The 25,168-nt window shown below is 42.6% G+C and overlaps 1 protein-coding gene across 5 annotated transcripts in view; it reads right to left on the bottom strand.

Moving 5' to 3' along the window:
• FNIP2 (folliculin interacting protein 2) overlaps positions 1-25,168 on the bottom strand; it is a 138,314-nt gene that overhangs the window by 5,194 nt on the left and 107,952 nt on the right. For all 5 annotated transcript variants that reach the window (XM_025874383.2, XM_025874385.2, XM_025874382.2 and 2 more), the window contains 4 exons: positions 20,002-21,355; positions 18,883-19,039; positions 4,537-4,737; positions 739-854 (listed from right to left, as the gene is read on the bottom strand). In XM_025874383.2, coding sequence (XP_025730168.1) covers positions 739-854; positions 4,537-4,737; positions 18,883-19,039; positions 20,002-21,355 — 1,828 coding nt within the window. The remainder of the gene's footprint in view (positions 1-738; positions 855-4,536; positions 4,738-18,882; positions 19,040-20,001; positions 21,356-25,168) is intronic.

Below are 25,168 nucleotides of genomic sequence, written 5' to 3'. Positions count from 1 at the left end.
TGAAATAATATTTTGATTAGCAGGCTTGATAGAGAATTTCAAGGTTGACATTAAAGACACAATAATTTCTTGTCCCAAATTAGGGGAATCATCATCACAGGGAAGCGGGTCAATTCCCCATAGACACAATGTCTTTTTGTTAGTTCTCTGTTGAAACATTAAGCAGAGAGTAACACAAGTCAGCATTTCTTCTCTGAGAGAAGGTATGGCCAAGACCCAACCCTCGGAAGATGATCTACACTGTCAGTAACATCAGTATGTCTCCTCTTCCAAGGGGCTTCTACTGAAAGAGGGGGAAGTATGGTCACCCTGTGGACATGCAGGCGGCCCCTGAGAGTCCAGGAGAAGGCCTTTCTTGCCTCCTCCAGGGAGCGAAATGTAAACACAAGCTCTGCTGCATGTCTGATAGGTGGCGCCTTCGATCTCTCACCGAAATGACTAGAAATGGGCAGGCAGAATGGGATTAAATTTTTCACTTTCAAGCATAAAATAATCCAGGGAGGAGACTAACATAAAGTACCACTAGCTGAGAGTTCTGCATTTGTTTGCGGGTATGAAACTCCAGTATCAGAGATAAGAAAGATGGGAAGCAGCTGAGGCACACATCTCATGAACCCCAAACATTTCAGTGGGGCACTGGGGCGCGCAGGTTCTGGGTGACACAGGCTAAGTGGGTTGGTCAGTGGGTGCGGGGCTAGGGTCAGCCCTATCACAGGGGGAATCAGTGGCAGAACTCACCCCAGTACGACACCTAATTCTTTCACATGGACTCGTGTGTGTCCACGAAGATATTCGGACAGCATCTTACTTTTAAGGTACATCTCTTGTAGTCTATCTTCAAGATGCATGATGCACTGTGAAGCCAATAACATTCACAATGAGGGCTAGGATTCAAGTCTCTGCCAATATTCTAAAGAGCTGGAATTCTCTTAATTCATTTCTAAGGACACAGCTATAATCTCATTCCTTCCCAACACACTTAAAAATTACAAACCATATCAAACCAGTGGTAGGTATAAGAAAAGGTTTTTATAAAACAACAGTTTACTTTTTCTAATGACTACTAAGATCTTCATACATATCTGCTAGTCTTTTTTAAAAAGCAACATAGCTTCATTCTGTAAGTGCAATTATTTCCTACTTTTTAAAATCTTTGTAATAATCTTTTCCCCATGTTATTAATAAATCTTTATCAATGTAATTTTTATCATTAAATAATTTTTGAGAATGTGAATTACCATTATTTACTTATCCACATGGCAATCTGAGTTTTTGTTACTAGAAATAATTGTTTAAGGAGTATCTTTGTTGTTTTCCTATAGCTCACATGATTTCGGTGAAATGCATCCCCAACAGCAGAGTGAATGGAACAAGGTTACTTTAAAAATTTTTTTTCCTCTCAAGAGTGTATTTTAACTAGGTCTTTAATAACAGTAAAGAAAAGGCAATTATTCTCAGGACATCTCTACCCTTGGAAATGTGTCCAACTTCATTTTTTAGAGAATAGCAACCATCTGTGTCTTTCACCAGAGGCAAATGCTTTTGCATTTGGCAGGCAGAGGCATCCAAGCATCTTCAGTAAGACACCTGATGGCTTTGGCAAGGGTAATTCCATCATACATAATTTTTTCTAGACCATTACGCCTGTTATTTTCAAGGTAAAAAGATTAACAGATGCATTTGAAAATGTTGATCTTGACCACCTGGGCTGATCAGTGACAGGAAAAAAGTGTCTATTCGAGATGCAATCTTTTCAGTTTTTCACTGGCTTAAAATCTTAAATGCACTGTGTGGAGTGGATGAAAAAAACTGGTAAGGAACTAAGAGCAATAATCAAAGCAAGGAGGATTTCACCAATTTTCATGAAAATGTTCCTCCAAGTAAACAGAGTTAGGTGGTAAAAGGATCTCCTGTTAAGTTTTCAGTTCCTTATGGAGTAAATACAAAGTTTTTAATAAGAGTGTTATAAAATATTAAAAAGAACATTCACATTATGTGGCATCCTTTGTTTTAAATGGTTAATTTATGGTGTCTTCATAGTCCCCATGAAAACTGTATGTTGTAATGTGGAAATAAAGAGAACATTGGTCTATATGGAACTTGAAATCAAATCATTTAGAATTTTTTTTTAATAAAAGGTTTGATTATCAAATAGAACGGCTTTGGGTTCTGCCCTCCCCTTTCTGGGATTTTATTCCTGAGATGGATTTCTTTAATTTTTAACTTCTGAAATTTTAAATAGCCACTTTTTCCTTTCGAAAATACTGAAGGCTCTAATAGTCATTTAGTTGTGTTTCATTCAAGTAATTTTTTTAAGGAGAGTTTTAGACTGCAGATGAAATTTTCTTTGACCTTGGTTTTGTCAGGTTAAATAAGTCATTCATAGTATTAAGTGACTAAACATACTGCTATCCAAACAAAGTAAAAAGAATTAGCTATAGCAATTTATTGTCTGGATAACTAAGATGTCAAATGTAGCTATGTGTTACAGAATAAAATATGAAAGTTCGGCAAATACTTATAATAGTAAAAAAAAGTATAAAATCTAATGTATCTTTCTTTCCTTACAGAAAAAGAGAGTTCAGCCTCTAAATCGGCATGGTGCAGCTTGCTACTAGGAAGAAAAACTGCCTGCAAATATAGAACAAAAGTAAGGTCATCATAACCCGGAAGTGCTTCTCACATTACCCCCTGGGACAGAGGTCCTGCAAGAGTATGCTTCAGTCTAAAGCCCAAATAAAGATTCTGGTGAAAAGCTGTTGTCAGTCTTTACAGCTGGTAAATTTGTTTCATGATACTATTTATTAGCAATCACTCTAATAGTAGCTGTTTCCTGAGAACTCATGACATGTAACGCTGTTCCAAGTGCTTTACCTGAATCATCTAATTTCATTTTCATAACCGTACGAGGTAAGCTCCATCACCTCCTCAGCTTTACAGATATAGAAACTGAGACTCTGAGAAGTCACACAGGAAGGAGCAGAGCTTGAAAGTGACCCCAGACTACTGGGCTCTACAGGCCACGCACTGGCCACCGCTGTACACCGGCTGTCAGAGTGTCCCATATTGGCAGAGTGCTTTGCCAGTTTTTTAAAAAGCAGTATCTCTGGGCGCCTGGGTGGCTCAGTTGGTTAAGCGACTGCCTTCGGCTCAGGTCATGATCCTGGAGTCCCAGGATCGAGTCCCACATCGGGCTCCCTGCTCGGCGGGGAGTCTGCTTCTCCCTCTGACCCTCTTCCTTCTCGTGCTCTCTATCTCTCATTCTCTCTCTCTCACAAATAAATAAATAAATAAAATCTTAAAAAAAAAATAAAAAGCAGTATCTCAGACCTAATTTTCAGAGGATTCTCACAACATGCTTGTCGAACGCGTACTATCTTCGTTTTACAAGTGAGAAAGCTGAGGTTCAGAGACGCTCACAAGGCTCATCGATGGCAAAACCTAGACTTGAAGCCAGTTGCACTGAGGGGTCTCCCTACCGTGCCACACTGCCACAGCTTAGAGGACAACCACGCCGTATTTCAAATCACCATCTTGAAGGCCACAGAACTCTTGACTTTCTGAGGAATGTGGTGCAACTGTAGGTCTGAAGAACTCGGGAAAATTACCACTCCATTTGCATTACTGTAGGCAATTAATATTTAGCTTCCTCCTTTGTTATTAAGTAGCTCTGTATCTGTGGTGGAGGCCAGAAGGGAGGTGACGGATACTCCGGTCTGGGGGTATACTGCAGAGGGCAACCCAGTGCAGGGGGGAATGAGCTGAGAAGGTGGGTGCTCTCCCACCTCAGCGCAAATCCCTGAGGTCGGTCAGCTCACTTAACGATTCTCCTAGCTTTCTGCCCTTGAGCCTCTCTTCCACTTTTGAGACCTTTCTCCCTCCCACTCAAAATACATTTTCTCTCAGTCTCTCTGCACACACACACACATACATTGAAAAGTATCTGTTTTCTACATTCATTCCAATGCCTGGGGGAGAGCTGTTAATCATTTCCTAGGAGTTTATGGGCTCTAGTTTATGTTTAATATAATGTTATGAAGTCAATTTTTAAAAATCCCATTTAAAAAGGAACTGATACCATCGTCTATGGGTATAGTACTTCAAAACTGTGTTTATACAAATGATATTCTGTTTTATCCTTAGCACTTTTAGGAGAACGGTTCCTGAACAAAAGGAACTAGAATCCCTTCAGAAACTGGCCTGCTTGATGTTGATCCGATAAAGGAGAACTAATGAGTTCTCCAAAAGAAGATTTTAAATTTCCTTTTATGCCTGATCCCTTCCCCCATAGCTTTTTTCCTTTACCATATACCTTATTCAAAAAGATTTCCATGTCACTGTGTATTGTTTCATGGACGAGCTATTTTTACTGAAATCTACCCTGTTTGCTGGTGTTATGTTGCATGTTCTATTTTTACTTATGCTAATGTCCAACTATATGAAACACAAAACATTTGGGGTTATGATTTTATAATCAAGGTACTGTTAAAAGTGTGGTAACTATCTTTCTTTGGTGATAGGAGAACAAGTACTTACAAAATCAGCAGGGAGGTGAAGCTTGTAAAGCTGTAAAATGGAGTGGAGCAAACTGGACACCTGACTCGAGACCAAGACATCCTGGCCCAGTTTCATGCCGTCCGTCACCTTCCTCTGACTTGTGGCTACCTGGACACTCCACTTGTCCGTGTCTGCGATAATACAGACCGCTTCGGCAATCGGCTCGTCAAGCACTGGGTGCTGGAAGGCAAACACAGGGGGTCAACTCTGCAGAGCACTGCCAAGTGGCACTCAGAATGTCCAGAATGTTTCCGTAATTTAGCATTAGCCTGACAGTTCACAAGCTGCCAGCAGGAGCTACAGGAATTGAGAGTGTTATGAGGACTAAAATAGGAGTGTCATCAAATCGTCATTTGAAATTCACATGATAAAAATTGCATTTAAGTGGTATTTTTTTTTCTTCCACCCAGGAGGTACGCTATAAATGTTGTTAACGTTCACAGATAAGTGAAAAGATATGTGCCCTCCTTACATTCCAGGATAGCAAAATTCCTTTCCTTTTGAAAGACTGCACTCTTCTTTTAAAATGGAGAAAATCAGAATAAGGTGAGGGATTCTATTGCCATTTCTCCAAAACAAGGTTAGTCAGGGCCACTTAATATTCCCTTAAAGTTATAGCTTTAATCATTAAGCAGTATTTACTTAGTGACCATGTGTTACATACATAAAGCAACTCTACCAACCAACTAAAATCAGATGAGGGACAAATTTATCTAGAGGAGTCCAAAAGGTCAAACAATGGCTACTGATGAGTAACGTAAAATGCAAAATCCTCAGTAACTATGTAGTTACGGACAGAGCAAGCTGACAACCAGTAAATTGTGCCATAGGGCCAACAGGGTAAACACTGACGTGGTCAAGGCAAAGGGCTTTAAAAAAAAAAAAAAAAACCACCACCACACTAATGTCCTAAAACTGATCAAAGTGTAACTGCTTCATCACCAGCACCTGGAGTAAGAGCAATGTGGCTCACTGGGGAGGTCATGGATGGGGGATTCTCCAAACATGAATTACTTTAGAAGGCTGCAGATCCAGATACAGTAACAAAAAAGGACACAGAAGCTGGCTCAATTATTTTAAAAGGAGAAACTTAATGGGTACAAGAAATGTAAAAAAAAAAAAAAAAAAAAAAATCAAACTTGAAAAATGAGCATGAGTCATTTTTAAATCACTGGATCAAAGAGAAAAGACTAAAGACAAAGGGGTCAAGGGTTGAGACAAACCATCAGGAATCTGTGAGCCCATTCCTTGAAGGAGGGGCCTGAATCTTTTCTGCCTGAATTCTTAGCCCCTAGCACAGGACCTGGCATTTGAAAAATGTTACTAAATTAAAATGAGACAGGTTAAGTACAAGCAAATGACAGAGTTGATGAGCACCCTGCATTCCCTAAAACAGCATGGTATTGCTGACTCCTATGTTAGTAGGTTCCAGAACAGAGAAGAACAGGCCAAACATTTACAGAAGAGTACCTTAAAAGAAATACTTCAAGCATGACACATTCTCAGGCTACTACATATCTAACACAGAGCTCCCTGAATATATTCACAGGGCAACCCAATGTCTCCATCCAATCATATCATTTAGTAACCACTCACTTATTTACTGAAGAATAGACACTTTTTTTTTTTTAAGATTTTATTTATTTATTTGACAGAGAGAATGAGCACAAGCAGGGGGAGAAGCAGGCGGAGGGGAGGGAAAAGCAGGCTCCATCCCAGGACCCTGGGACCATGACCTGAGCCGAAGGCAGATGCTTTACTGACTGAGCCACCCAGGTGCCCCAAGAATAAAGACTTTTTAAAGGAGGACGGAAGTAAAGGAAATGTAAATTGGTCAAGGTTAAAAAAAGGAACGCTGGAGAGATATAATAAGCAACTACTTTCGTTACAATTGAAGGGATGCCAAGGCTACTGGTGGTCCATCGCTGACTTGGTCTAAACTTCTTTGGGGTCAGAGAGTTGAAGCTTACTTAAGTTCCAATGATTCTGGAGATTTCTCATATGTATCTTTCCAAAGAAAACATAAACCCCACTAAAGAGATTTGGCTTATTAGTCAGTCTCTAAGCTTTCAGAATTTAAAGAACTCTAAGATCCAGAAGACCACGTTTGGATTTATCACAGAAACACACACCCATACACACCCTATGCCCTGGTATTCAATTTAAAATTCCTCTTAGGAAAGGCTCTACTTTTAAGGCACATGTAGAACTACAATAAACAAAAAAATTACATGTATGCTTTTTTTTTTTTTAAGGTTTTATTTATTTGACACAGAGAGAGCACAAGTAGGGAGAGAGGCAGAGGGAGAGGGAGAAGCAGGCTCCCTGTTGAGCAGGGAGCCTGATGCGGGGCTCAATCCCAGGACCCTGGATCATGACTTGAGCTGAAGGCAGATGCTTAACCAACTGAGCCACCCAGGCGCCCCTGTATGCTTCTTTTCAATACCAACTTTTTCTTTTCAGCTGTATCTTAATCATAGAACAAATTAAAGGTGAAATCTGTCACGGCAATTTTTTAAGTTCACAATTTTATCAAGTTCCCGTGTACACCAGGGTACACACAAACACATACACTTGGCAGCAGCAGTAACACACATGAGCAGTCCTTCTGGGAAATTAAGTAGCTTAAGAAATGCTGTAAAACCTAAGACTGAAGGATTCAGACACCTATTAAAAGCCTGATCCATCCATCTGCTGTTCTTAGGGCTTGGAGTTTAGGCATAGAGACTAGAAAAAAAGAAATGAGCAGGAGAGGCAGGGCATGGCTGCATCCTGGTGGAGACTGTGGCCTCCTATGGATCTTAAGAAAAGGAAGATAAAATATGGATAGCTATCATATTGGGCAAGTAATTTTACTTAGTAAGATTCCTCTTCTTAATGTTAAAAAACTCTTTAAGGAGTGGGAGGCACTTTGTTAGTTTGACTAAGTATCATCAGAAAACCAAAAAAGCCCCCATCATATATTTACCCCTTTAAAAGTTCTCCTCCCAACCATCAGTGTCTGAGATTAAATAGCACCTCTGATGTTTTGAGCTCTGAGTGAAAATCTGAAGGAAATATTAATATTAAAAATAGTCACTTCCCCTTAAAAATGCTTGTTTGGTTGAAAACTTTATGAACCGTAGGAACACTGTTATGTATCAATTGTCCTTTTCTCTCTCAAACCAAAGAGAATTAATTTCAAGGTACATTTCTTGCCCACAGAGTTCACTAAATTCTCTTATCAGAATGAGTCTGCAGAGCTGCCTGGGTAGCTCAGTCGGTTAAGCGTCTGCCTTCGGCTCAGGTCATGTTCCCAGGGTCCTGGGATCGAGTCCCGCATCGGGCTCCCTGCTCCTTGGGAGCCTGCTTCTCCCTCTCCCACTCCCCCTGCTTGTGTTCCCTCTCTCGGGAGGGAGAGGGGGCACACAAGCGGTGGGGAGGGGCAGAAGGAGCAGACCCCCCTCCCAATGAGGAGGGAGCCCAATGTGGGGCTCGATCCCAGGACCCGAGCCAAAGGCAGATGCTTAACTGACTAAGCCACCCAGGCACCCGATTCAAACTTTCCTTCTTCCATACTTAAAGCTCTTTACAGTGTGGGCCACATTCACCTATACATATTTACTTCCAGGACTCTCCAAGAACCCCCTTCTCCAGGCTGAGAGGGCTCCTGCCTCTTACCTCAGGCTGTGCCCAGAATGTTTTCCCTGCTCCCTTCTAAATTTTTCAATCTTTTGGGGGCCTCTGGGTGGCTCAGTAGGTTAAACATCTGCCTTCAGCTCAGGTTACAAACCCAGGGTCCTGGGATGGAACCCCATGTCAGGCTCCCTGCTCAGCAGGGGAGTCTGCTTCTCCCTCTGCCCCCACCCCGCTCTCGTGCTCTCTTGCTCAAATAAATAAATAAAATATTTAAGAAAAAAATAAATGTTGCTGGAGTGGAGGGGGGTGGGATGGGGTGGCTGAGTGATGGGCACTGGCGGGGGTATGTGTTGTGGTGAGCGCTGTGTATTGTGTAAGACTGAGGAATCACAGACCTGTAGCCCTGAAACAAGTAATACATTACATGTTAATAATAAAAAATTATCTTTTTCTAAATAAATAAATTAAATAGATGTTAAAAAAAAAAATCTTAAGTTTTTCAACCTTTCAAGGACCCAACTTAGGTCCCACCCCCCACGTCCCACCTCACTCCACAAGACATCTTTCCCACATTCACTGCTCTTCTTTTGACTTCTGAGGGTTTTTACAATCTACATTTTTAAATTTTTTTTTATTTATTTAAGAGAGACAAAGAGAGCATGAGTGGAAAGAGGGAGAAGCAGACTCCCTGCTGAGCAGGGAGCCCAACGCTGGGGCTCGATCCCAGAACCCTGGGATCATGGGCAAAAGCCCAACCGACTGAGCCACCCAGGCGCCCCTACAATCTACATTTTGACATTTAATCACACTGTCTTAACTTGTTCTTGATTTCACATCTGTTTGTCTACTCAGTGATTACATAAGTAATTCAAGGAAAGAAATCACATTTTCTTTTTCTTCCGTAGCCTCTGAAATGAGCACAACAAAATGCTAGGCATGTGCTAAGTATCTAACACATGCTGGCTCTGTTGAACAATTCTCTATGCAGATTTCTTTATTTTTGGATTTAGTCCAGTTCCTATTAAGTCATCTGCACAATTATTAATTTATTTCTTTTCCATGTACCACATTTAAATGACTAACATTTCATGTAATCACCTATTTTTAACTTAAGGGCAGGAAAATACCATTCTCACATATATGCTTCCTATAACTACTTATTAATTCATCATGCCATTTTTCCTGTGGGGCGGCCAGGAACACAGCACTGCTCTACAGACAGAAACACTAAGGACAAAAAATGTAACAGCTTATTAAGTATCTTGGTATGTCAGAAATAGAAGCTAGTAACTCATGCGTTTCCAACTTTTATCTCAGTGAGTCTGCCAAGCCCTCTACTTTGAAATCCTAGGACCTCGTCAGGGTGGAAATCCCTTGGAAGATAAGATTGCAATAAGTGTGAATGACAGTCTCAACTTAATGTCAAAATAGGAGCAATATAGTTGCCTCTATTAAGACTTTAAGAAACTTCCCCATCTTTACACTGTTGGCATTGCCCAATACATACTCTGAGCTGACCCTTTATCAAACCTCAAAGATGTCCACCTCACATGTGTATTACAGGCAGTGGGAGTGTGGACAGACTTCTGTACTCATAACCAGCTCCAAAATACGCAGTTATAATGGGGCAGGTTTGATTACTAGGGACGAGACACCGAGCAGCCTCTTTCAAACATACAGGGAGCAGGTGATTTATGATTCAGGCAATTGGAAGCACCTCCCTGTATCTTTTATTCATCTCTGAAATACTCTGAATAAAACATTAAGATTCCTTGGCATCATTTGAGTGTCAATTTGTTATTCTATATAAGATAATTCTGGTACATATTGTAACTTTATTAAACTGAACTTGAATAAGAGGATGCCACATGACAGAATGCCTTTTAAAAAGATTCTCGAACCATTCTGTTACAATACTGGCCTTTACATAGCTTCACGTGAGGCCTTTCCTTAGTCCTATGAAGTCAACGGGATAAGTAATGTGGTGAGGTTCACCTTCTCAGCACCTGCTCTCGGTTAAATGTCCTCAGATCCTCCTTTTTATTCTTCTACCTCATTAGAAGTGAAGGCCCACCTACTTCACCATATCCTCCACTGCCCTGGAGCTGATGACTTAAGCAATGTAACAGTCCTGGGCCGACCCACCCCACCTCTGGATGGATGCGAGCCACACGTGAGGATGGCAGCCACGTGTGGACTGCTGACCGGTTTTGTTTGGTTTCCAAACAAAAAACCCTTTAGTGTCACATTCATTCAGAGAAAAAGAGCCTGGTTATCACTCACCATTCTTTTTTTTTTTTTTTTAAGATTTTATTTATTTATTTATTTGAGAGAGCGAGAATGAGAGAGAGAGAGAAAGCACATGAAAGGGGGAAGGGTCAGAGGGAAAAGCAGACTCCCCGCCGAGCAGGGACCCCGATGCAGACTCGATCCCGGGACTCCAGGATCATGACCCGAGCCGAAGGCAGTCGCCCAACCAACTGAGCCACCCAGGCGCCCATCACTCACCATTCTTAAACACTTCTTCCGGTCTATAAAATCGTGCGGTGTAATACTGTCTTTTACTAAATGCTCAGCATCTAGACTTTCCTGACAGCACTTTTACCAAGAAACGGGACAGACAGAACCTCCTGTGGTGGGGCGCCTGGGTGGCTCAGTTGTTAAGCGTCTGCCTTCGGCTCAGGTCCTGATCCCAGGGTCCTGGGATCGAGCCCCACATCGGGCTCCCTGCTCCGCGGGAAGCCTGCTTCTCCCTCTCCCACTCCCCTGCTTGTGTTCCCCTCTCGCTATGTATTTCTCTGTCAAATAAATAAAAATCTTAAAAAAAAGAAAAGAACCTCCTGTGGTGGCGAAGCCAGCTCTGCCTGCAGGTTAAGAAGATGGTCATCAACACAATCAGCCAGAAGAGTCTCCGGTTTCCTGAGAGAGTCACACGGTCCCCTGAACCCTCCCCTGGCCCCGCATGCTCATCCCCTACCAAACTCCGGGTACAGACACCACTTCCAGGAAGTCCTTCCACGCCTGTCCTGTGCCTCTCACTGCAAGAGACTCTACCGCACTATTTTTACTGCTTATTGACTTCTGTGTACTTCCTATTATAGAGTTCAAACTCCTTGAGGACAGGTGCCATATCTTCTCTTGGGCTGCTTACAAGTTTTGTCTTTGATGTTCTCTATAGCTTAAGACTGGATTTGTTTGTATTTACACTTACTCAGGAGTCAGTGTGCTTATTTCATCTGAAAACTCTCAGTCATTCCTTCAAATACTGTTTTCCCTCGCCTTGTCTGTCCTCGCCTTCCGAATATGCTATAAAATTTTCTCGTTCTAGCCTCCATGTCACAAATTCTAATTCTCTCCAGTGGTATTTAATCTGCTCTGCTCTCCAACCTATCCCTTGGGGTTGGATCCTCATGGTCCTATTTTTCACTTTTAGAAGTTCTTTTTAGTCCTTTTACAAATCTAAATAATCACTTATCACATCAACCCATCTCTTTATTAAAGGTCCAATTCCTTCTTTTTTATGACCATAACCATTTTAAACACAGTAACTTAATAGTTATTTCAGATGGTTCTGGGAGTGCTAATTGTCCAGCTTGGATCTGCTTACTCTCTCTCATCCTGATTTCCTCATACACGGTTTGTAATCTCTGAACATGAGCCCATCTTGCTGGGGTTGTTTGTTTTATGGGCTCTGTGTGTCTCTTGGAAACAGGTTCAGTGGCAGTCACTAAAGGCTTAAGAGTTAAAGTGGAGGAGAGGAAAAGCAGCAATGTGTGTCTTATAAGCTGGTGGTTACGAGAAAGTGTCCAATGTGCTTCCTTCTGCCAGAGTCCTAGAGGTTTCAATGCTTCTGAATTTTACATTTATTTCTTGTTCAGGGATTCCCAAGTCACTTGGGTAGAATAAATCTGGACCGCCAACCCACTCACAGAATGGGCCTGGGGCTTTGATTTCTCATGGGTGACTTTATTTTCTCCCAACCAAGTTTCCAACTTGTTTCTTCGTCGCCTCACTGTTTATGGTTGGAGTTTTCTAATCCCCCTTTCAGGGAAGAATAGCTCTTTGAAGCTTCAGGCTTCATGTAAGGGGCTCAGTTCCAGGTCCCAAGCTTTATATGCATATGAGACTACATCTTTCATCCTGAGTAAATCTTAGAAACTCAGCACCCAATTCCTAGGATCTGTATCCAGACTGAAATCCCAGAAGGCCATGGTTATATCAGCCCAAACTTACTGCTCTGGCTTTGATTTTGACTTGTTGCTGGCACAAAAGGATTTCCACTTTTCTTCATGCACAGATATTAGAACAACTGGGCTGGATGGGGATGGTACTATTTTACCCATTATGTCTATAGTTTTAGAGAGGAGGCACGCCATTTGCAGCAGCACAACATGGTACTGGAATCCTCCAGCCTCACACCTTGACCATGACTGTAAACACAGCACCTAGCACACGGTATTTTCTGATAGGAAGTAAACTTCCAAGGCATGACTCTCCTTCTCTTCCCCGAAAGCCATGTGCAGGCTCCCTGCCTCATCTTTGGCCAAACAAGTCAGCTGGACCACCTGACATGACACCATCAGAGATTTCTAGTTTATATCAAGCAGACTGTTAAACATACGAAAATACCACAAGAAGTAATAATTATATGATCTTATCATAACGATGTAAGCATTTCTTTACCAGAATTTATTTTCTCTTGGAAACAGGTTCAGTGGCAGTCGCTAAAGGCTTAAGCGTTGTGATGAGGTGGAGAAGAAGAGAAAGAAAATCAATCATTGTGGACCACGGACATTGCTGAGGGATCCTGGTAGGTATACCAAGGCAGGGGCTCTGGGAAGCCCAAAGACATCATGAAAACATAGGGACCTGGTGGCAGAGGGAAGGAGGAGAGGGTCTGGTGAGGTGGTCTGGGAGGGGCTACATAGGACATCTGACCTTCTGTGGGTTTGTGCCTGTGGCGGTCATCACCAGGCTCACTAGGCTGACACCCAAGGTCAGCCTATAGCCTTGTAGATACAGTGCGCAACCCTGGGCACAGCTTAATTATCAGGCCTGTCACTTGCTGAGAAAAGAAACAATTTAAAGTCCAGGAAAGGAGCTCAAGGTCAGGAAGAGTCATTTGACTAAAGCCATGTGAGGATGTACAGGACTGCAAAATAAAATGCAAGTAGGTTGATAAGCTTTTTTACAAAGAAGGGCATAGATGTCCAAATGTTTTGTACATAGTGAACAAATTTAAGAAAACATCAAAATTAGACATGTGTCTAATATTTACAAAATGCAAGGGCACTGAAGCCTGAGAGACCTATAATAAGCTTTTTACTCTCCTTTAGGTATAGAAAATGAAAACAGAGCCAAAGGCATCATGTCTAAACACATTACTCTTCCCTTTTATTTTAAAAAACCTGCCATTTCTCTTTAGAAGAAACAGACAGACCAATCATCACAGTTTTAGCCACAAACACACATTCCTAAATCCAGTTCCATAGGGAGCAGTCAGCTAACGTCACTGAGCACTTTCTAGGTGCACAGAGGGAGGTGCTGGGAATATGAAAGAAAGAAAGTCTCCCTCCTCTGCTCCAGAGGCCTACAGCCCGAGTGGTAGAAAAATGTCAGAAACAGAACAAAGGTGTGGTACAATGTGCTAAGGAACCTGAGGGTATAAAGTTCTACCTGGGGGCAATTCCAGCCAAGGAGTTTGTATTTTACTCTCTTAAAAGAATGGGAAACTATTAGAGCAAAAGAGTAAATGATCATATTCAGGGGTTAGCAAGAGCCCTCCTATGGCACTGTACGAGATGACTAGAAGGGAAAAAACTGGACGCAAGAATTCTAGTTGGGAACGTTAAATAAGACTATATTGTAGTCACTGTGAGGAGGAGAATCAGAAAGATTTCAGATTAGAGTTGGCAATACCCAGAGATCAACAGTCCTCTTCAAATACTTAAAAAAAAAAAAAAAATCACAATCCACAATAAGAAATCCATTTTAACATCACAACCCCATGTACATGCTTATACATGTGTGCACATACATACAGATTTTATGAAACAGTAAGACAGTGCTGTAGGTCCAAGGCACTGTCATTCTCATTACCCAGCATACAAAAATGAAAGCGACAAGAGGTGTTCTCAGATAGCTGATCTGTCCTACATGGATGCTTCCTTTGCAACACTATTGATTTTAAGGTTGTTGTTGACTTGAGGCACCTTAATGCTGTCTGCATTACTTAAGTAATGATTTATCATTTGATGTGACTTGCTGTTCTTTTGTAGTCTCCCTGGTTGATTACACTGCATGGCATAATTAGGTATTCATGAGCATGTATCAGAGCCAAGCTTTTAGCAAAGCTCCTTATCTGTACAACTGATTTCTGCCTGGTATTTCTGGAGTCAATCTGTTGCTACTCTTAAAATTAAATGAAAGAGGCTGCAATATCCAACTGTTAAACTTTGTTTTATAGATTATTCTGTAAAATGCCTGAAGCCCTGGACCACAGTTTTTTAAAAAAGCATTACAATGTGATGCTGATTTTGGTCTTGATGACCCTACCCTGCAGTTAGCCCCTTGGCCTGCTCTTTGTGATTTCACAGGCAAGGAGAAGTGGACATTTTTAGCCCGGAATGAATGTGTATATGGGTTCTGTTCCACTATCTCTAACAGGAATTACAAAGCACTTTCACATATATTAACAGCTAACATTTATTGGGCATTAGGAATGTGCCAGGCACTGTGCTAAACACTTGCTATGCATTATCTCAAGAGTCTTCAAAACAGACCTGTAAGTACTGTTCATTTTACAGAAGCTGAAACTGACGCTTGGAAGAGTAAAGAAACCTGCCCGAGTCCACAAAGCCACCAAGGGGCGAGCCATGACTCAAATTCAGGTTTGTCTGTCTTTAGAAGCCAAACTCTTAACCAGTGGATTATATTTCATCTGTTCTTAATACATTTTTTTGAGGCTTAGTGATACCAATTGATTTACTTGACTATTAGCAAATGAGTGGAACACTAAGACTTGAACCCAAGCCATCAGTGCTAAATCAGTGCTCCTCCCCCACTACCCCATAATTTAATACCCCTAACATCGCCCTGGGCAGCAGTATTCATGGGCAGACAAGCACACAGGAGGAAAAAAGAAGAGAGAAAAAGCTACTTGAGGGTCATAGGCACAGCCTGAAGCTGACTCACTCTCTCTCCCCCACTTTAACATCTAGAGTCAAAGGAAAACAGAGAAAGAATGCACAGTTAGATACGGCAGGGAGAAAAAAGTGAAACTAAATATTACCTTAGCCTAATATAAGGCAGCTGTATAATCTACATGCTAGGGGAGAAACAGTTGAAATGACAAAAAAGAGGTAGTATATGGATTAAACAAGAACATGTGTTTAAATATTTAAAGACTATCACAATCTTGATATGGAAAAGCCATTAATAAAAATGGAAATAAAGTTAATATATCTTTCCTTTAATGAGACCAGAATAAGGAAACGCATAAAAATAAATTCTTAGGGGCGCCTGGGTGGCTCAGTCGTTAAGCGTCTACCTTCGGCTCAGGTCATGATCTCAGGGTCCTGGGATCAAGCCCTGCACTGAGCCCCATATCGGGCTCCCTGCTCGGCAGGAAGCCTGCTTCTCCCTCTCCCACTCCCCCTGCTTGTGTTCCCTCTCTTGCAGTCTCGCTGTCAAATAAATAAATAAATTATTAGTATTGGAAGCTCTAGAATTCAATCCCTCAATGAGAGAAGAAATTCCAGGAACTTGTCCACCATGGTTATAAAAGCACACATTTACATAAAAGATTTTACAATCCACTCACGTGCACAGGTCTGGAAAATAGATCAATAACTTAAATCAATTGCTTTTAAACAGTTACTAAGAATCCTTCGCTAAAAACAATGAGTATCAAATCCCAATGAAGTCTCGCATGAACACTAAAAATTATTAACACCCAAAAAATAGGTTTTTGAAAGCAAATTGAGTAAAGCAATTTATCCCAATCTCTTCTTTCTCAACAAATTATTATTTCAGCTCTAACTGTGGTCATGTATTTTTGTTCTTGGATCTTTGCTTTCTTCTCTGGCAACATACTCAAGAATTTAAATAATTACTAAACTTTATAGAGCAGTAAATTCAATAGAATGTTTAAAAAAAAAAACCCTAATTTATTTTTCAACAAATATGTGTAAATGGCCGTTGAAAGTAAGGTTATTTTTATTTAAACACTGTCACAGACCAGAGTCCCAATCTGAGAGGCAGTTTAAATGGAACACTACTTCAAAAGCAAAATCCATTATAATAAATGTGCCAAGTGAAATTAGAAATCTACTAATGCTAATTGGATACATTCTGAATGTATTAAATTTCCAAAGATGTTTTTATGAACCCTTTGCAATATCCTATTAACACCCATGCATGGCTGCACTTTGGATGTACCCACAATTTGACACAATATAGGTTATTACGCTTAATAAATTTTGATCTCAGGGTGATTGCATAGTCTAAAGAAATGAGAAAAGCCTACAGTGTGAAAACACTACTTCTGAAAGGAAGGGAAAATGATATATGAAAAATCTTTAAGAGTACTAATAGAGGAAACATGGATTGTTTTTTTCAGATATAAGAATTATAGAGCTCAATGGTCACCATTAAAACCTAATATACAAAAAACTGGAAATTGTCAGCCTATGGAAAATACTAAAAAAAGTCATAAATGGTTTTACAAATAAGTTCAAGGAAGGTTATAAATCAATTAATGATATTTCCATAGAGGTAAGTGAGCAAGTCCAGGGCATTTGGGCAACAACCCCCCCACCCCCATCCCCACCCCCAAGCTGGTAAGATCAATGGTACTGAAGACAACCTGCCCTAGTTCACACTCGATCTCCTGGCACCTCTGTCCGAAGCAGAACACAGGGCTTCATAGGGTCCAACAAGCAAGAACACCAATGTTCTTTTTTTTTTCTTTTCAAGAAGATTTTATCTATTTATTTGATAGCAAGAGAAAGAAAGAGTACAAGCAGGGGTGGGGTGGAGGGGCAGAGGGAGAGGGAGGAGGAGGAAGCTGACTCCCCGCTGAGCAGGGAGCCCAAAGCAGGGCAGGGCTCAATCCCATGACCCTGAGATCATGACCTGAGCTGAAACCAAGAGTTGGACGCTTAACCAACTGAGCCACCCAGGCGCCCCATAATGCCAATATTCTTACCAAACGACAGCAGAACAAAAAGAAAAACCCCACAGGTTTTGCACATATGGTTATAAACACATAGATCACTGACAGAAAAGGAAAAGAAGGCCTCTACTTCCCTGCCTTAATACTACTAATGGCTACAAAATGTATGCGAGTCTCTAACATCACTGAGACTTCCATGGTTTAAGACAACCTACATAGTATCACACAATGAGGACACTGTTCTTATTCTAATGTTACTGACGTAGGGACCTCTGAAATGATAAACAAGGATACAGTGTTCATTACAACTATGAAAATAAAATGTTATGACATTCTTTACAAGAGAAGAAAGCAACTTCATAGCTTCATTCCTGGAATATCCTGGTGAGGGGTGGTGTCCGACCACAAAGCAGGGTGGGGTTAGGAATGTTTGGGTATAAATGTATACACTGGACTGGCCTTCCCAGCTTCCAAGCACCCCTTCCCCATCTCTTCTCCCTCCCCATTCAGGGGGGTTTATGAGGACATCTGCTTCACTACTAAGCTCTTCTTCCCATTTCACACAAATACCTTCGGCCTGTTTAGCCTGTGTCTGATGCATGTTTAGTCTTCACAGAGGAGATCCTCAGGGCCAAAGATAACATACAGTGCCTTCTGCTCCACCTCTCACAAAATACTTGTTGGGTAAGGAGGTAGGTAAGAAGCCAAATTCCAATTTTCTTAATGCAGTGAGGACTTTCCCTATTGCACAAGTCACAATATGTTTCCAATGCACATCTATTTTTGCACATCTGCCCAATAGCAGCTCAATTAAAAACAGGCCCATCAGACTGACACAGTTTCCTTAACTGCTCAGTTCCTGTCACGCTGCAGATAGCGGAAAAGCACTTAACGGCAGCCACGAGGCAATTTTCCAGTAAGACTTGTTAATCTTTATACAGTCATCCTCGTGCAGCCATCAAAGCGAACTTAATGACAAATCAGTTAAAATAAATTACTCTTAGGAACTTGTAAGGATCGGATAAAAAGCAAACCATATGCGACATCTCTTCGGTCCTCCCCGTGACGGCATATAATTGCCACCATCTGTGCTGTTTATTCTATTTTGCCCAGCCTATGTGCCCTCCAGATCCACTCTCTGCCCTTCTCTGTCCTGTGCCGGCCCCAGGAGGCTGACCTCTGCGGACCTCGGGTCTGCATCAGTTTTGACCTTGCTCTCTGGCTTCCACCTGGGCTCAGCCAATGGGAAGGACAGAAGAGCTCCTCAGTGCTTGGGTTGCCAGGTGGCCCAGCCCCTCTTCCAGCCCCAGCTCTCCACAGCTCCGATGCCACTGCACCCCACTTGTTCTTCAGGCCCAGGTGTGTTCATAGCTTCCAGCTGTCGTTAACCCCCGGGGACTTCACCAGCCCTTGCCCGCATCGCTAGAAACAATCCCGTAATTACATACTCTTCAGTTTAAACACCTGTTGCTGGTCAAGACCCTGGCTGACATCTTGTCAGCAGCCAGGGGCTCCAAGCTGGGATCACTTACATGGACTGTGTGGACCAGATCGGCCACCAGACACTGCTTCAGCTTCTCGTCGCTGCTGGTCCCATGAAGCACCAGATCAGGCATGTACGTGGGGCAATAACCTGCCAGAAGTGAGCGGCCAAAGTTTCTTACATTTGGGTTGCTGATGCTCTGAGACCTAAAACAATATCAGTCCATTAGAATACACAATTAAAAATGTACTCCCTTCTTGCATTGCAACTGGAACAAAAACCCTAGGAACACAGTAAGAAAAATTGATTCAGGGTGGTCCATTTCACCAATCCTCCCGGAAGTGGATCATCGAAGTGGGAAAAGGAAGGGGGCTGGAAGAGAAAAAAAGACACCCCCCCTTTTTGGGGGGGGATGGAAGGGTAGAAAAAACAGTATTCTGATGGCCAGTTATGAGTTTGTTCTTGAACCTCATATCAAACATCTACCAGGTGGTCTGCGTCAAGAGAGTGAAGAAAGAGAAAGTCTACTGGGGCTGGGGCGGGGGGGGGGGGGGGGGAATCTTGCCAAAAACCTGGCTTTAGGAACTCGACACATCTGCACAGGGTGGTGCCCATGACAGTGCAGAAGAACAGAAGAAACCTGTAATTACTGCTTTCAGTCATCACAGACCAAATAATCAACCTGATGGAGTGTTAAGGAAGAGGTGTTGTTTCCCAACCACTTCCTGCTGCTCTGACCTGCAGGAGAGAAGCCACATGGTGAGGGTAATCCACCACATGGTGAGGGTAATCCACCACTCCTATGCAAGGCATCTGCTGCCAGCCATCTAACTTCCACTCCAATGACAGAAAATTAAAATCCCTGCTCCCCACCACCACGACCTCCACGGTATCCTTTAGCTTCCCAAAATGTCACAAGAGTTGCAAAGGCAACAAGTTGCCTCCTCACTTAGAGAGCTCAGATGCACTAACCAGGGCCACTGATCATCCTGGGAGAAAGCGCGGGCTTGAAGCCGTGTGCATTGGGTTGGTAACACTGCTCATACTCAGAGGAAAAAAAGCCATTATGTGTGAAACGGCTGACAGTACCTCATGTGCCCATGCGGGTGATGTCGGGAAAACAGTATTCAAACCCAGTTCCCTCGGCTTCCCAACCTGCCAGTGTTACCTTGGCAGAGGCAGCTCCACTTCCAAGGACCCTTCAGTCCGGTCATCACTGTGCTCCAGATTCAGCGAGGCTGAAGCACACGCTTCCTCGTCACTGTCTCCAAGAGCGCTATCTGAGCTTTCGTTTCTGGGAATGTCTCCTTCCAACCTGAAGTTGGCCTTCCTGTTGGCATCCCCACAGGGGACATCTGCAGTGCCCGAGAAACCAGAGTCCTGCTGTGCACACCTGCTTGGAACAGGCTGTAGCAAAGGTCCTTCTGCATCCTTCAAATGCAAACGTCTTGTTTTCTCCGGCATCCTCATTCCAATTCCTGCCGCAATGCAGTCAGGTGCCAGTGAGTCAGCAGACGGGTCGAGCTGCCCAGCAGCATCTGCTACAACCTCGGTTTTCATGCCTCTGTCCTCAGCAAAATCCCTCTCAAATGCACCTTCATCCTTCTCACAAGATGGACTCTGAGGACAGTGGACATTCTTCTGGAAGCCAGGTGTGAAGGAGCACCTAGAAACCTGCGGGTCCTGGGGCATGTCAGCGGCCGTCCTGGACTTAGCCAAGGGATGGCAGGCTAACTCTGGATATTGTCTACAGGCCGTTAGCTGCTTCTCCATTTTTTGTGTGTGGCTTTCAAAGTCAGACTCCGGAGATACAGAACTTCCAATTTGGAAAGTGACCTTCTCTACGGGGGGTTTCTCCCAGGAATGTCTGTCAGGGCAAGGCCAGGCTGCTGACCGGTCTGCGAGTTTCTTAGGCATCTCCCCTTCCACGTCCTCACTGACAGTCTGCTGGCTGATCTTCACTCCTGCCCCCAGCCCCTCACAGCTGGAGAGTCTTGAAGAGCCACCTCGTGGCGCTGCATTTTCACTTTCTTCCTCCCCACAAAACGTGCCCTGAGGTTTCCAGGAGTTGTCCAAGGCCGGCTCTTGGAATCCCATGCTGCAGGCCTGAGAACTCTGCTCTGGCCTTCTGTGTCCTTCTTTGTCAGGTTTGGAACATAGGTCTCTAACGTCAGTGGCCTCTGGGGACACACCCAGCCCCTCAGGCCTGGGGCTCCTTCCCTCGGCCATAGCAGGTGGCAGGAGAGGGGGAAGGAGAGCAGGCTCACTTCTCACCGTGACCACCACATACTCAGACTCCTCTACCTCTCCCCTCTCCAAGGCTGTGGTGATGTTGCTCCCATTTAACACCTGGTCACCTTCACCGTGACTCCCACTCCAGGTCAGCTGGTTCTCTTGCAGCTCAGAGCAACGGAGAAAGTAGGTGAGGACATAAAGTATGCGCTGGACCAAATCCTTCTGCTTCCCCACCACGACGGTGCGAGTCAGCCTCACTGGAGAGCCAATAGCTCCGTAAAGATCACCTAGAGAGCAAAAGAGACACAAAGACAAAGTCGTCTGGGGCAAGACATGTCATGGGTATGTCGGCTTTCATGAGAGACGGACAGACGACTTACACTCTCAAATTAGAGCTGCTTCTTCACACACCTAACTGAGGCAAAAAGGTCATCCCTAGTAATGCCCATGTTTTAGTTTTGCCTCTCTAATGGGAAGTGTGCCTAGGAAGGCTGAGGCCCACCACTCTCGGGGCACGGGTGCAACTGTTGTACACAGCCCTCCCTGTGCTTGTCAGGTCTTCCCAGGCCGCTCACTGGGCTGGCCAGCTCCCACTAAAGCCAGCAGCCTCAACATGGGGCCAACTCAAATACTGTATCTTAAGAAATTAGAATGATGAGATTTTTTTTCCCCCCCCAGAAGAATCCCAGGACAATAGGCCTCAGGGTAAAATCCAAGTTCAGGGATCTATGAACAAAACTGCAGTGAATCAATAATGACATGGCCTGCTCAGAATTCCCTTAATACACACACACACCACACACCAACTAGAATCAATCTGATTAACAAGAAGAAATCACTTAGTCATGAAAAATGAATCTATTTCCTATTACTTCACATGAAAATTCTACTGGATGAAAATATGTCCCATAAGTTATATCCTGACAAGCTGATTAAAAACTACCTAATGAACCACAAAACTTTAGTTTAAAGGTGGAAGAAGGCCAAATAAGGGCAAATGTGTCGATGAGCCCAGCAGTGTAAGCTTTTCATGGAAAGTATTTAAGTGCCTATTGAAATTATCGCATTTTATAATCTGCTTATTACATTTGGTAAGTTGTACATTTGATACTTTGATAATAACACTGACAATTATAACAAAAAGCCAACATTTACTGACTGTGTAGGCACAATGCTACGTGTTTGTGTCTCTGTATAACCAACCCTGAGTTAGAAACCGTTATGGGAATAATCAGAAGGCTGAAGTAAATCAAAACTTGAAAAGATACTAAATAAAGGAGAGGAGGTACAAGGGTACAGTTATACATAAGAACTCAGGAAGTTAGAACTCATCTGAGGAATGCATCTGGAGAGGAGGGAATGCATTTTTATAAGGGCATATACTAGATAAAACTAATTAAATCGATAAATTAAGACGAGAAAGTGATGGGAACCATCAGGAAGTACTCCCTAGTGTAAGGCTACTGCTCCTGATGACATACAAAGGGCAGAACACAGCTGACTTTAAAGGATCCTCTCTATAAAAAAAGAGTACAGACTAACAGGGCTTTATCTTTGAGGCTTTTACAACTGACAAGTCAAGAATTCAAAAGAATAGCTCAGGACTATCGTCTGATGCTAGGATGAGTACTTCTGTTTGAGAAAACTTTCCTGACTGCTTATTGCTGCAAGTTGTCATGGTCATCTCAGGACTCCATGGGGCATGCTTGTTCAATCAGTCTCAATGCTAATAAAGAAGATCACCACTATGTATCTGAAACCTGGTACAAAAAAACCACAGAGGAAAGAAAGGCCACTCAGAATGACAATATTATTTTTCAGCAATGCAGTTAACATCTGCTTTGTACATTTTAATTCTCATAAATGGAAAAAAAACAAGGAATGCTATTAAAAATATAATTTATAATTATTTAAACTATATAAAGTAATGACAGCAATGTGTGTGGAAACCGTGCCTTTATTTTAGGGTCAACCTTCATAAAATAATGTATCATTAAAATAATAGATCTATAATACTAAAGATTTGCAGGATCCTGAACTGGAAGACAATTATTTGAGTCCCTGGGCTGACAAAGCTACTAATTTTAAAGTAAATTCCTTGGTTTTCATGAGTATAATTTTACAAAATGAAGAAGTTGCACAACAGTGAGAAGAGACAACACTACTGAACTTAGAAATGGTTAAGATGGCAAATGTTATGATCTGGGCTTTTTTTAAAACCACAATTTAAAATATAAATTTAAGGGACACCTGGGTGGCTTAGTTCTGCCTTCGGCTCAGATCATGATCCCAGGGTCCTGGGATCTGGGATCAAGTCCCTGCACTGGGCTCCTTGCTCAGTGGGGAGCCTGCTTCTCCCTCTGCCTGCCCTGTGAGTTCTCTTTCACAAATAAATAAATAAAATCTTTAAGAAATAACTTTTAAAAAAGAGAGAAAATGAGAGGAAGACGGAGGGGAAAAAAAGGGGTGAAAAGAGTTATCTGCAGGTGAAAGAGAGAGGCTGAAGGCAGAGTGTGCAGGGAAGCAGGAAGGGCGCTGGGTGTGGGGAGAGGAGGGACCTGAAGGGAAGGAGACAAAAGGGCACCAGCAGGAAGGAGCGGGAAGGAGCGAGAAGGAGCGAAGAGCAGGCAGAGGAAGAGACAGAGCCGGCCCAGAGAACAGAGAGAGGAGTCCAGGAGGAGGAGGGCAAGACCTTGAAAAGGGTCAGAAGGAGAAAGAGATGAGGTGGGCGGTGGAGAGGCACTGACAGCGGAGAACCTGAGAGAAGCAGAAAGAGGTGGACGAGGTATGCGAAGCAGTGACGGGGACACCTACTGAGGGGGACGGAGAGGGGCAAGAGAAAAAGTATCGAGAAGACGGTGAAAAGACAGAAACCAGAAAGCTGAGAAACTGAGAATTTAGGAGCACTGTGAAGAGCAGGTGGCAAACGGAGAGGGGGGGAGGGGGGGAATATGGAGGCAGAAAGAGACAGAGGGAGAAACAGAGACAAAATTTTTAAAAGGCCACTTACTCCTAGATGACCTTCTAATAAATGTGTGTATGCTATGAAGTTCCCAGTGTTTCCCCAATCCCACACATGGTAATTTATTGTATCTTTATTATTACTGGGTTCAAATTATCTTCTAATTTCTCTTGTGAAATCTTCTTTGGCTTTTGGGTTTTATTTAAATGGGTTGTTTAACTTCTGAGCAGGTAGGAATTTTCTCCCTATCATTTTTTTTTCTATTGATTTGTAGTCTAATTCCCCTGCATTCTGAAAAATACAATTTAAACTTTAGGAGAAAAGAAAATGAAGAAATTTCAGACATTTTTACTGGTATTAATTTAAACCGACGATCCCAAATGTTTTATGAGGAGAAAAGCTGCTTTTCATTTCCACAAATTCTTGAGGTCATTAGTGTCATAAAAGAGACCCACATGGAACTCCTTCAATCAGTGGTGAAAGAAAGTGGCTTTCAAACTACGCCTACCCATCCCGAGAGAGAAATGCATTTATACTGCAGCCTCACTCACCCTCTGAAAGAAACATTTTATAAAACAGTGTATGTGTCACTGATGTTTTCTACTATATTGACCCTTCTAAATGCTTTTTTGACCCACTAAATTGCTTCCACAACCCAATGGCTAGTGATCCGTTTAGAAAGCCCATGTGTAGAGTGAGGCAGAGGTGAGGAGTAAGCCTAGGAGAGTGTGAAAGGGCTCAAGGGCTAGCTGCTTCCAGCTTCTCTCCTCCCTTCCCTGGGAGTGCCAGGGAGCCAGGCAGACGTGGGCACAGCAGTGGTACCGGTCCTGGCAAGCCCTCAGGTAAGCCTTTGAAATAATTCAAGATAAAGCCCTTTCACTACTTAGGAACCTGGATTAAAATTACATCCACATCGCTGTATATTCCCAGAAATTTATATTTACTGCGACTTGGTAAATATTTAATGAAAATAATAATAACTGGAAATGGCTCCCTGTCAAATTACTGAAGCTGCTTGATTTTCTGTAATAATGGAAACTCAACCGTCATTTACATTTGGCTTTACGAAGTTATCATATGAATCTGTGCTAGGGTCTTAGCCCCTCTCAAACTGCTCTGTCAACAGCCAGACCCCAGC

The sequence above is a fragment of the Callorhinus ursinus genome, unplaced genomic scaffold (genome assembly GCF_003265705.2).
Source record: "Callorhinus ursinus isolate GAN/ISIS: 27379988/994484 unplaced genomic scaffold, GSC_fseal_2.0 scaffold4, whole genome shotgun sequence".
In the NCBI taxonomy this organism is placed as follows: Eukaryota; Metazoa; Chordata; class Mammalia; order Carnivora; family Otariidae; genus Callorhinus; species Callorhinus ursinus.
Note: the sequence above shows the minus strand (reverse complement) of the source record. Positions and strands in the feature narration are given on the sequence as shown.